Below are 13,670 nucleotides of genomic sequence, written 5' to 3' on the forward strand. Positions count from 1 at the left end.
ACACTAACGTTACATAATATACTGTCATTAGTAACTATCATGAACTAATAGTAATTACCATAGAATACTTTAGCCTTTACTACTTATTGTACTTCACTATTGTCTAGTTCAAAAACATTATAGTACTTACTATAAATTACTAAAGTATTTTTTGAGCACAGCATCTGAATTAACATTGCTGCATCTTAACATTTACTGCTTGAGGCATGGTCACGAGGAATCCTGCTTCAGAAATAACTGTTCTCATGATTTTTATATATATATATTTTTACTAAATTAACACATTCTAATTTTGGTTCGTGCAACACATTTCAGTAAAACATTTACCACTTTGTAATGTTCCCATTCCTTTTCACAACACTTAAAAGACATTTAGAGACTGAAGACACCAAGTGATGAAGTGTTTCAGGTGTAATTTTGTTCCATTCTTCCTGCAAACAAGCCTTAAGGTGAGAAACAGTACAGGATCTCTGTTTTCGCATTTTGCAGTTTAAAAGGTGCCACACATTCTCTATTGGAAACAAGTCGGGACTGCAGGCAGGCCAGTCAAGTACTTGCTTCCTCTTCCTCTGCAGCCAGGAGTTTGTGTTCAATGTGTTTTGAATGTTCAGTTTGTTTTGAATGTGTTCAAAATGTGTATTTGCATTGTATTGCAAATAACCGATATATTAGCCGATAAATATAAATATTTCAAAATGTTTGTACAGTGAACAACTGATTTTATTTTAAAAGCTTCATAAAAGTTTGAACAGATCTTAAAAATAGCATACTCAAAGCAAAAAAAGCAATAATCTTCAAAATTGCAAGGTGATTGACTGTTGCATAAAAATAATAGGTTAAAAAACAAAACGTGAGGCAGGCAATTCTGTACAATGACATCATTTATTGTGCTTAAAAATATCAGCGTAGTTTTGACATCGGACAGACAATGATAACATTAAAAATAGCATTTACCGGCCGATAACCATATAGCCACCGATTTATCGTGCATCTCTAAAAAATAGATATATTCATTATATTCTCAGAGTACCTATCTTATAAAGTTGATGTTTTCTTAAGATAAGATATTTTTACCGAAAATAAGACAAACACACACATTTTCCACACAGCATATAACCGAATATCGTCTTCTCTATAGAGACATCAAAATCCCCTGTCAGCCTCAGCCTTCTCTGCAGGGGTGCGCATGTACAGAGGCTTTCTCAGTCTTTGAGTGTGTGTGCGTGTGTATGTGTGAGTGTGTGAGCACATTGATCTAAATAAAGAGTTTGTGGCTCTGATGACGTTAGCTCAAGGGCAATACAAAGATTGAGGGCTCAGAGCTTTCAGCAAGTTCCCAAGCGGGATTATAGGAGGCATTCTGAATTCAGCATGCGTGTGTGTGTGTGTTTGTGTGTCTTACCTGACCCAGTGTAAGTGTCCAGCCCAGAGTCTCCTGCTGAACTCACGGCTTCACTGCTGTTCAGAGGCTCAGACTTAACTTTAAAAAGAGAGACCAAAAAAACATATAAGGCATCCTGTCAGCTGCTCTCAAACCTCTCTAAACTGAATGAAAAATAAAAATAAAAACTTTGAAAGTAGTGTGAAAAAATGAAAGAAGAATAAAAGCACTGCACCCAAACTCTCACACACGTGCTGTCATATAAGACACTCCACAAACACATGCAGTATACCATCATTCTTCATACTTGGGGCAGTGGGCGGGGAACTGCAGCCCAGCAGCCAATCAGCCGTGTTTAGAATTGTCATGTTCTCTCCTGGGGGGCGGAGTCAAATGTATAGTGGACTGTATTATCCAGTTAGTTGTAAATATTAGGAATTTAGCACTTACAGTTACCTTTAAACTATTTAGACATGTAATTAGATTGCAATTATCTGAAATATTAAACAGAAAAAATATATACAACACAATACACAAAATATGTTGCAATAAGTTAGCATTCATATTAATAAATTATTCATTCATTCATCCATTCATTCATTTTCTTTAAGTTTGGTCCCTTTGTTCATCAGCGGTCGCCACAGTGGAATGAACAGACAACTCATCCAGCATATGTTTTACATAGCGGATGCCTTTCCAGCTACAATTCAGTACTGAGAAACACCCATACACACATTCACACGCACATATACATTACAGCAAATTTAGTTTATTTAATTCACCTATCCTGCATGTCTTTGGACTGTGGGGGAAACCAGAGCATCCTGAGGAAACCAATGCAAACATGAGGAGAACATGCAAACTCCGCACAGAAATGCCAACTGACCCAATCAGTGACCTTCTTGCTGTGAGGCTGACCACTGAGCCACCGTGTCGCCCATTATTAAATCACATTAATGAAATTTATAAATCATTAATATAAATAATACAGTCCTTTATTTTTATATCTATAACTGGTAACAATTTAGTTTAGGTCCCAATTCCTGCTATTAACTTCTGGTTTATTATCTGCCTAGATAGCTAAAAAAGCTAGTAGCATTTGGTTAATGATTTGTTGATACCGTGAATTGTGACCCGAACTAAAGTGTTACCCTATTGTTTTATTTTAATATAGTAATTTTAATTTAAAACACACTTTTCAAGCATAGCCATAAAACATTTCTATATTTCAAATGATAAAGCAATAGTGTCAAAAATGAAGACAAACAGTTTGTATTTTTGGTTGTAATGTATTAGTGCATAAATATTATCAATAGTTAATCGATAGTTACTGTGATGAAACCACACCTGCTTAATCCTTTCTTAACTTCCATAGGAACTGAATTCTGAAAAAAAATTACTGGCTAATTTGTTTAAGAACAATTGTCAGAAAGTTATAGTTTTTTTATGAAGAGTCGAAACATATTAATAATAAGTATGATTAATATTTATTACAAAGAGATTACAATCATAATTTAAGAGTGAAAGGTTGAATCTGAACGATTGAACAATCAAAACACAGAATTTCTTCATTACACTACCTGACAAAATTCTTGCTGTCGATCTTAGTTGTAAGAGCAACAAATAATAACTTGACTTCTAGTTGATCATTTGGAAAAGTTGAAGGTCGATTTTTCTGATGAAATATCAATTGAACTGCGTCCCAATCACCACAAATACAGCAGAAGACCTATTGTATCCCGCATGGACCCAAGATTCTCACAGAAATCAGTCAAGCTTGGTGAAGGAAAAATCATGGTTTGGGGTTACATTCAGTATGTGGGCGTGCAAGAGATCTGCAGAGAGGATGACAACATCAACAGCCTGAGGTGCCATTACATTACAATCCACAGGAGAGGGCAAATTCTTTAGCAGGATAGCGCTCCACATCAAAGTTCCTGAAAGCAAAGAAGGTCAAGGTGCTCCAGAAGTGGCCAGCCCAGTCTCCAGACAAAAACATTGTTGAGCATGTCTGGGGTAAGATGAAGGAGGAGGCCTTGAAGATGAATCCAAAGAATTTTGATGAACTCTGGGAGTCCTTACACTTTCTTTGCCATTCCAGATGACTTTATTAATGAGTTATTTGAGTCATTGCAGAGATGTACTGATGGAGTCGTCCAAGCTTGGGAGTCATACACAATATTAACTCTTTTTCCACTGCACCATGACTTTATATTTAATACTGTACATTATTTCAGTTAAGTGACAAGACTTTTGTCTAAGCAAAGTCAGACCTTACTGTCCTAATTAAATAATCAAAAAATCAAGGCATGATCATATTGTATTTTGGTAAAATAAGCGTAATCTAAAGGCCTTTGCTTTTCATATAAGCCACTTCTGATACCAAATGATCAACTAGAAGTCAAGTTATTATTTGTTGTTTCTAGAATAGGTGACAAGGTAGTGTATAGTCTCAAAACCATTTGCCAACAGATCTATACCTCCTGGTGCCCTTATAATAAGAAATATGTTCATACAAATAATAGAAGTTTTCCAAAACCATGTTTTAACATGCTGAGTTTATGACAGTTCTGTCAAAGGCACATTTGCAAAAAAAAAAAAAAAACATCTCAATTCCAAAAAATGGAATTAACGTGTGTGTTTGTGGGGGAGAGAGCGAAAGTTCTCTAAAGTAAGATGAATGAGGCTTCACTGGCAGTGGGATTCATGTCAGGATGTGTGTGTGTGTGTGTGTGTGTGTGTGTGTCGTGGTGTGTCTGTGTGTGTGGGTGGTTGTGTGGGCGGTTTGCATGTTTGTGTGTGTGTGTGTGGAGGGATTCAGTCTAGGCTGTGAGCTGATGAGGTAGACAGAGGAGAATGTTGAATATGTCGTTGTTTTGGCAGAAGCACAATCCCTGTGCGTGTGTGTGTGTGTATGAATGTGTGTATGTATGTGTGTGTGTCAAGCTGTTAAAATCATTAGCTGAGCTCTAATCTAAATGATTTACTGAGTTCTGCTCTTTTTAGTCTCTCGCTCTTATGCTATTGTTTTATTCCGGCTACATGTCAAAAACAGATGAGCACACACACACACACACACACACACACACACACACACACACACACACACACACACTCGTTCTCTCTCTCCAGGGTCTCCAAACTTTACTACCTCTCTTGTGCGTCTCTTAGTAATAGCCATACATCAAACACTCGCTTGCCAGGGTGTTGAGAGTCTATTTAGCCTTGTGTATGTTTGCCTAACGTTCTCTCTTAAAACGTTTGTTCAGCGTTTTCCTCAAGGAGAGAAAAGCGAGCGAGCGTGTGTTGACATCAGAGAGAAAATGAGAGTTTAAACGCAGGAAATAGTTTTCTGTGCACCAGGCTCTTGCTGAAACACGCTGGGAAACCTTTCAGCACAAATGAACTTTTTTACATGCAGGCACTTTTCAGGCCTGTCCGCAGCGATTGACCATTTGAGCCCAGATCATCTTGACCCTAATCCACCAAACCGGCTCTGAACAGCACCAAAACCACAATGAACATGAAACACTTTTGTTCTTGCAGTCCAGGCATCACACACCAGGACTGACCCCTGCTTTCAATTATTGTAAAAACTGCAATATAATGAAAACAGAGTGAATGGAAACACAGCTGATTTCCTGAAAGAGCCTGTTTATCAGCTAATATTTCACTCACTCACTCATGTCTTTCTTTCTTTCTTTCTTTCTTTCGTTATTTGTCTTACCTCCGGTTCCATTGGTCGTGATGTTGTTGCTGAGGATGTTTTTGTCCAGTTTGGAAGTGCCGTCACTGCCACTGTTAACAGAGTGCTGGACATCTGTAAGTTCCTGCATCTCCAAAGCCCTGCAACATAAAAAGTAGGCACAGTTAAAGTCAGAATAATTAGTCCCGCTGTTTATTTTTTTCCTCAATTTCTGTTTAACGGAGACAAGATTTTCTCAAGACATTTCTAAACATAATAGTTTTAATAACTCATTTCTCATAACTGATTTATTTTATCTTTGCCATGATGACAGTAAATAATATTTGACTAGAGGTTTTTTAAGACACTTCTATACAGCTTAAAGTGACATTTAAAGGCTTAACTAGGTTAATTAGGTTAACTAGGCAGGATGATAGGATAATTAGACAAGTAGTTGTATAACGAAGGTTTGTTCTGTAGACTAACAAAAAAAAAAAAATAGCTTAAAGAGGCTAATAATGTTGACCTTAAAATGTTTCTAAAACAATTAAAAACTGCTTTTTTTCTAGCCGAAATGAAACAAATAGGACTTTCTAAAGAAAAAAAATATTATTGGACATACTGTGAAAATTTTCTTAATCTGTTAAACATCATTTGGGAATTATTTAAAAAAAGAAAAAAATTCAAATGGGGCGAATAATTCTGATTTCAACTGTCAATTGGAAGTACATATTTTTCGAAAGAAACAGTAAGACTGTCACTATAGACCAAAATACAGTAAAACTATAATGCTGTGAAATGTAAAATTATGGTTTAAAACTAGTGTTTTATGATTTAACATGTTTTAAAATTAGTGCTGTCAAATTATTACATTTTTTATTTAATTAATCACATGATGATAATCACACATATCAAACCACACAAAATTACAAATGAAACAAAACCACCATTTTGATTACTTTGTTTACAACAAAAATTAACAATTAATTAATTTACTTATTCATTAATTCTAGTAAATGCTATTTTTCTAAAGGTGTGTGTTGAAAATACCTCATTCCGTGAACAAAAAAAGGCAATGCAAACCTTTAAAAATCTGTTGTCTGCTGAAATAAATGAAAGCATTCAAGACTGCAGATATGCCTATTTGGTCAGGCTTACATGTGTTACTGAATGAATCAACCACTCCTTACACTCAAATTAGTGTCAGCTAAAGCGGTTTACAGGAAGACTTTTTTTTTTTTTTTTGCCTGATTCAATCCAATTACTAACAAGTTATTTTATTGTGTGTAAACATTAAGTTATTCGTCAAATAGATTTGTTCAAATAACAAACTAATTTAGTAACAAATGTAAGACTGTCCACATATGCACATCTGCAGGCTTGGCCACTTCAGAGTGTGTGAACAACAGGAAGTGCCCGAATCTGTCCCAGATCTTATAAAGTGCAGTGCCCTTAATATACATTAAATCCACACTAGGTTAAACATATACCATTATTAATCATGTTCAGGAACTCGTGACAGTGGAAACATTCCACTGTAAATTAAATTAAATGGACATTACACATAATGAGGTAGTAAAATAAAGTGCTGTACATTTTATTTACAGTTATGTGGAGGTGTTATTGCTATTATTGGCATTGGAAAACTGAATAAAACTGGCAAAACTGTGATTAATATACAACACAATACTGCGGTGTTTTATATACACACTCAGAAATAAAGGTACAAAATCTGTCACCTTTTCAAAAGGGTACACTTTTGTACCGTACAGATGAAAATAAGTACTTTTAAGGGAAAATTATTGTACCTTTAAGGTTTACTTTTGTACCTTTAAGAACCTGTTAGGAACAAAAATATACATTTTGAAGAGGTACCGCCCCAGTTACAGATTTTGTCCTTTTACTTCTGAAAGTGTATTAAACTTTTGTAAATAGTAACTTTCACATTTGCACCTGGGGTAATTGCTCTCTGCTTATATGATAGAGCTCATTTCAATATAGTAATATGAAAAAACAACTCATCCAGTTAATTATTCTACAATATCTATATAATTTTAAGGGCATTAAACTTAATTCCTTCAGTCTACAGTATTAAATGTCATTCAGAAGTCAGTCTAATCTGCTGATGTCTTTACTGTCACTTTTGATTAATTTAATTTCGCTTGGCTAAATTTAAAAATATCTTAGTGACCCTAAAATGACCGCAACACACACCAAGCAGAAAATGTGTGCAAAAAACTTGCTTAGGCATTATAAGAATGATAATATGACCCTCGCTCAAATGTCAAACCATCTGCCAAAGAAACCATCTGTCCTGACTTGTGCATCTTCTAAAAGGATTTACCTCTGAAAACTGGAAAGCAATTTATCTAGGTCGTGTTTATCGGCAATCTAACTTTTTTTCTATCAGAAATCCATGTAGCGACACATATATTGATTACTTTTTTTAACATTAAGCCACCCGCATGAAAATGAATAGGGTATTACATGTGCAGCGTAACTACCTGCATTCTTTAATAATGGTATGAATTAAAAAAGAAACATTTTTGGCATTTTGTGTATAATGTTTATATGGTATAATGTTATAGCAAGAAGTTAATATACAATGCTCAGTTGAACATGTATATTATTATTTTATTATTATATATTTCTCAGAAAATATACCAATATATAATATATAATTTCAACTAAATTTGATATTTTCTGTTTCTTGTGGTTTTTGTATTTTGATTTATATTTTACTATAACATATTAATTGGATGTACTAATTTTTGCATTTGTTTTCCAATACTGGGTTGCAGCTGGACATCTGCTGCGCAAAAGCTGGAATAGTTTGCGGTTCATTCTGCTGTGGCAAACTCTGAAATAGAGACTAAGCCTAAGGAAAATGAATCAATGAACGAACTTTTGGACTGTGATCTTAAGTCTTTTTGTGTTAGATTGGATCTAGTTTTGGTTTCAGTACTGACTAATCTAACGTATATATTGTAAATCATAAAGAAAATATGAATAAAAAAAAGATGTGAGGGGTGTGAGCACTCTATGTTCTTTCAGTGCAATGTACAATAAAGAAAAATATTTTTTTTCCCCCAACATGACTTTAGGTTGTATCCGCTTGTTAAGTTGTGACGTAAGAAATGCTGTTTTCACGCCACTACTCATTTGAATTGAGAGAAAATATTTGTTTATGACCATTCTTATTTTAGTCCAATCACACATTAACTATGTGAATTTTATATGAAATCATGGTGTACACAACAGTCTCTGGACTTTCTGCATCACAGTCAACAATATAGAACAATTTATAAAAAAAATGAATCATTTTCTGGTCATCGGATATTATGAATGGCGATATATATTGCGATCGTGATTTTCAAAAGCATTACAGCTCTTTAAAAACATTTATTATTAACATTTGTTGAGTCTTCCTATACAATCAAATATGTTTCAGTAGTTCAGTACTTTCTCCTTGTGTCATTTCACTGTTATTAAACACAGTTTGATAGAGCGCTTGGAACTGGAAGCTAAGTTTCATTAAGTGATTCAAACCATTGATAACACTTAAGTTTAGGTCACAATTCACAGTATTAACTAACCATTAACCTACACAGCCAGCTTAATAAACTACTAATAAGCTGTTTGGTAATAGTAAGGTAGAAGTTGGCCATTTTAATTTAGAAGTTTTGGGCAGGATTAGGGATGCAGGATAAGATTATACTTTATAACTACTAATGAACAGTTAATATCATGATAATAAGCAGGTAATAAGAGAGTATAAGACCTAGTTTAGGAATTGTGACCTAAACTAAAGTTTTACCAAACAATTTTTAAACAATTCAGTTTAAAATCAGTTAGCATTTGCTAACATTGTATATCACTACTAGTTAACATGGCATTACAATGGCAAAAACATGTATTACATTATTAAACAAAATAAAAAATCTCAATATAAAAACATTCAGCTAAAAATGAACAGTTGTATTTTATTTATTTATTTTACTAACATTAATAAATATTGACAAATGATTATTTATTATTATTAATGCATTAACTAAATTTTTGTGCCACTTTTTTGACAAAACACTATTGTTTACATAAAAATATTTCATATATCCACCCATCCAATGCCATGCATAATTATTCTATAATAAAAATGTAATAATTCCACAATGGAAAATTTAGTAGACACATTAATCCAAAAGACAGTGGTCCAAAACAATATAACAGCAATCAGAGATAGAAACAGAGCTGCTCCTATTTCTATGATTATGGCCTAAACATCTGCACGAAATTTCTGAAGGCTTCCCAAAGTACACACACACAGTAAGACAGTCATGTTTTATCCAGGTGAAGCCGTCTGCTTTACACCCACACTCACACACAATGACTTTAACATCCCTCTCTCTTCATCTCCCCCTCTGTCTTTATGTGTACAAAACCACTGGCTCTCATAGTCCTCTGTCACTGGCACTCATAAATAACACCTAAATGGATTTCAGGGGAGTGTATGAGTGTGTGAATGTGTGTTACTGATGTTACCTGTTGTCTACTGGGTCTGGAGCATGAGAATCAGTGGTGGATTTCTTCACCTGCAGAAAGAAAGAAAAAGAGGATTCACTGTATAAAGACAACATTGAGTTCTTCTCATGCTGAAGAGATTTCTCTGCCTAAATGTGACGAGATCTGACTAAATGCGATGACATTACAGTTTATGATTTTTGAAGCTACTGCTGCCATTTGAGCATGATTACTTGCAGATGCTATAAACTGACTGAGGTGAGTATCTCTATAAGAGAAATATCAGTAATGTAGTAGCATTGTGTATCTCAGTGATTTATTAGAAGTGGGACAAAATGTCAAACATTAAACATTTACTGAGATCACTTTACTTGTTCGTAAAATTGTTATGATGTGACATCATGACTATAAATAAGATTTTATGCATGCTTATGACAACTGTCACTCAGGGGCTCTATTTTAACGATCTAGGCGAAAAGTCTAAAGCGAAGGGAGAAAAAGTATTAAAGGCGTGTCCGAATCCACTTTTGCTATTTTAAGGATAGAAAAATGCGCTCTGCGCCCTGGTGCATGGTCTAACAGGGTTGAGCTTATTCTCTTAATGAGTTATTGGTGTGTTTTGGGAATAAACCAATAAGAGTCCCATCCCCCATTCTCTTTAAGAGTCAGTTGCATCACGCCATAGTGCAGTTGCTATTTACATGGCGGACTTTGTAAATGAAAAAAACTGAAAAAGCTTCACTAACAAGAAAACAGTCAAACAAACCATCTGCAGCACGAGGATAAAGAACGAGCCTCCTCCTCTATTTGGTCTCTTTACTTTCTCTTTCTCTTCACTTTTACTCTTTACTCCTTTTGTGGATAAGGAAATGGTGTTGAACAGACTCCACTGAAGACATCCATTAGCCTAAATATTTAAATTTGTTTGTTAAGTGCAAAAATTTGTTTCAAAACTATTTCTAAACTCCATTCTAAACGAATAAATGAGCAATAATAACAAAGTGTGGTCAAAAAACTGAGTTATATCCACACACGCTATGCCCCATATGGTCTAAAACCTGTCAGGTAGACAAATTTAAGCTTGTTTTTAATAAAACAAATATAAATATGTATATGATAAATAATACTACTACTAATAATCACATTATTCAAAAGCAAGTTGTTGTGAATAAACTGAAAAAAGCCCTCCAAGATAATGAAGGCATGGAGGCAGTGGCTTTTATATTTACGTAGAAAATGATAATTTTTGTAATATTTTAATATTTTAATTATTTTTCATATGTAAAGATATTTGCATAAGTGCTTAACATTCTGTGTGTATAAAGCTATGTGTACATGTTTAAAGCGCACAACTAACGTGCTCTGTGCTAGACTTTAGACCTGCTTAGTTGGTCAATTGCACAGTTTATTTTATTTCCTAAAAATAGCAACGCGCCAACAATGCCCCTTAACACACCTTCTTTCTAGACCGGAACACCCATGAGTCCACAAAGCAGTGCAAATGGTTTTACTATTTAAACAACGTGGTGCAAAATGGAAAAATTAGGGTTGCGCTGGTCTAAAAATAGCAATACATCACCATAAACATGTCACCTTATTTCGCCGGGTGTATATAGGGCCCTAAGTCTCAGTTTGCTCATTTATATACTTTTTAAGGTCTTTGTTAACAACTTTGACAGAAGGTTTATGATAAATTTGACAACTTGGCATAAACCAATACATCATAAGCTGTCTTTGTCATGAAAACTTGACATTAACAAGAAACTATAACTTGTCATAAATCTGTCATAAACATGACTTTTATTAGGTCATTATAATTTACACACTGAAAAAAAATTCAAAGATGATTCCTTGAATTTACTATTAATTTATTTGAGCTGAATTTAATCCAATTTAATTGAACATTACTAAACTTTATTTGTTTAAATTAAACACATAAACTGTTTGCAACAGTTTTGCAGACATCATTTTTTCAGTGCATCTCTTTTGTTAATGCAACAATCTAAATCTTTTATTCTCAGTAAAAGTGTCATTACTCATGATAACCATGCTGTCTTGGTAATGTCAAGCTATCAAGACCAAGAGAGGTTATCATTTATTTCTATTTATGTCTAGTTGTCATAAAAGTCATTTCAAACAGTCTCATCTTTGTATTTAACTTATTAACAGTTGTCATAAGCATGCTCATTCATGTTCATGACATGTGTCAGGACATGATTATAAAGGTTTTATGACAACTTCTGAACATCCTTTCCCATTTCTCTCACTTTTTAAAATACTTTTATACCTTGCCATCCCTTATTGTCAACTCCATTAAACATTAAACACAAATTAAGATATTTTTAAAATTTTAAAATACATTCTCATGTTAGCAGACAATTAAATTTTTACAAGTGACCAACAATTATTTAACAAATATAAAGTAGCAAAAAAAATTATTATCAAAATATTGATCTGAGAGAAGGTAACAGCTCTGACGGAGTTGACATATCTGACAGTGTTGGAAGAAAACTGTATTTTGTAGTATTTTTTATGACCTAATTAATTGAATCTATAAATTACTACATTTAAACATACACAGAGTGACTCCTCATACACCCCTCATATTAGCGGATTTATTACAATCTAATAAATGCCTGATGTTGTCATAAAATGGGAACACAAAATTTTCAATTTAAAAAATGTTAAGTTCCTTCCATTGAGCATTAATTCAATAAATCAAAAGTGAGTTTTTTATATTGAAAGAAAGAAAGAAAGAAAGAAAGAAAGAAAGAAAGAAAGAAAGAAAGAAAGAAAGAAAGAAAGAAAGAAAGAAAGAAAGAAAGAAAGAAAGAAAGAAAGAAAGAAAGAAAAAGAAAGACTCTCTCCTACACACACATAAAATACATTCTTTCCCATTCTGGCAGTTTATCTTGGTTCTTACTCCCTGTCACACTCAATATTACTCAGTACTGAGATAATAAAACCATGACTGCAACTTCACTGTTTTAGTTTGTCCTTGTGACCATGCAGCTCAGTCTTTCTTTCCTTTCTTCTTGCTTCCAAGGTCACCAACCAAAATATTGCAATATTCACAGCTTGAAGATAGTTCGCCCAAAACACCATCATATGCTCAATCTTAACTTGTTCTAAACCAGTTTGATTTTCATTCTTCTGTAAACACAAAAGAAGAGATTTTGAAGAATGTTGGAAACCTGTAACCATTGATTTTCATAGTATTTATTCAAACTATGTAAGTGAATGGTTACAGGTTTCCAACATTCTTCAAAATATCTTTATAAATAAGCTTTTTCTTATAAAATAAGCTTTTGCCTGTAACAAGTCAAGGGTGAGGAAAATGATGGCAAAATTAGCCTTCTTTTTTATGAACTACCCCTTAAAATTAATTTGCTGTTTTGCATTTTACATATACATATACTGTAAAAGAAAAAAATGATCAAAGTGTGCCACAAGTCTATAAACTTCTCACAATCAGTTTACATGGTCCGGCCCTCCCAAAACTGCTCACAGTCATCTGGCTCTTAATTGAAAACACACACGCAGACCTGTGTGCACATATGCATGTATGCATGTGTGTGTCAGATGCAGTGTGTGGTTTTGGAGAGAATGTTTTGAGTGTGGAAACAGCAACTCATACATGCACTTCAAAAGTTTGGGCTTGGCAAGAGTTTTAAAAATATTTTTGAAAGTCTCTTATGCTCACCCAGGATAAATTTTTTGATAAACAAAAAAATTCAGTAAAAGCAGTAATATTGTCAAATATTTTTACCAATCAAGAAGATCATTTTAATATGTTGGAAACGTTTTACAAACTTCCAAAACAGCTTTAAAAATTATAGATGTTTAACAAATTTAGTTCAAAGATTGATGATAAAAACTGAAAAATTAGGACATATTAGTAATGATACACAGTTGAAATCAGAATTATTAAACCCCCACTGATTTTTTTCTTTTTTAAATATTTACCAAATGATGTTTAACAGAGCAACGACATTTTCACAGTATGTCTGATAATATTTTTTCTTCTGGAGAAAGTCTTTTTTGTAGACTTCTAATTTGTTTTATTTTGGCTAGAATATAAGCAGT

The 13,670-nt window shown here is 33.7% G+C and overlaps 1 protein-coding gene across 53 annotated transcripts in view; it reads right to left on the reverse strand.

Annotated features, from left to right (window-relative positions):
- The window catches only part of eya4 (EYA transcriptional coactivator and phosphatase 4), a 178,925-nt gene that overhangs the window by 33,858 nt on the left and 131,397 nt on the right, over window positions 1–13,670 (reverse strand). For 27 of the 53 annotated variants that reach the window (NM_001442792.1, NM_001442793.1, NM_001442794.1 and 24 more), the window contains 3 exon segments: window positions 1,403–1,480; window positions 5,109–5,227; window positions 9,606–9,655. In NM_001442792.1, coding sequence (NP_001429721.1) covers window positions 1,403–1,480; window positions 5,109–5,227; window positions 9,606–9,655 — 247 coding nt within the window. 53 annotated transcript variants of the gene reach the window in all.

This window comes from Danio rerio, chromosome 23 (assembly GCF_052040795.2).
Source record: "Danio rerio strain M-AB ecotype USA chromosome 23, GRCz13ab, whole genome shotgun sequence".
Lineage (NCBI taxonomy): Eukaryota > Metazoa > Chordata > Actinopteri > Cypriniformes > Danionidae > Danio > Danio rerio.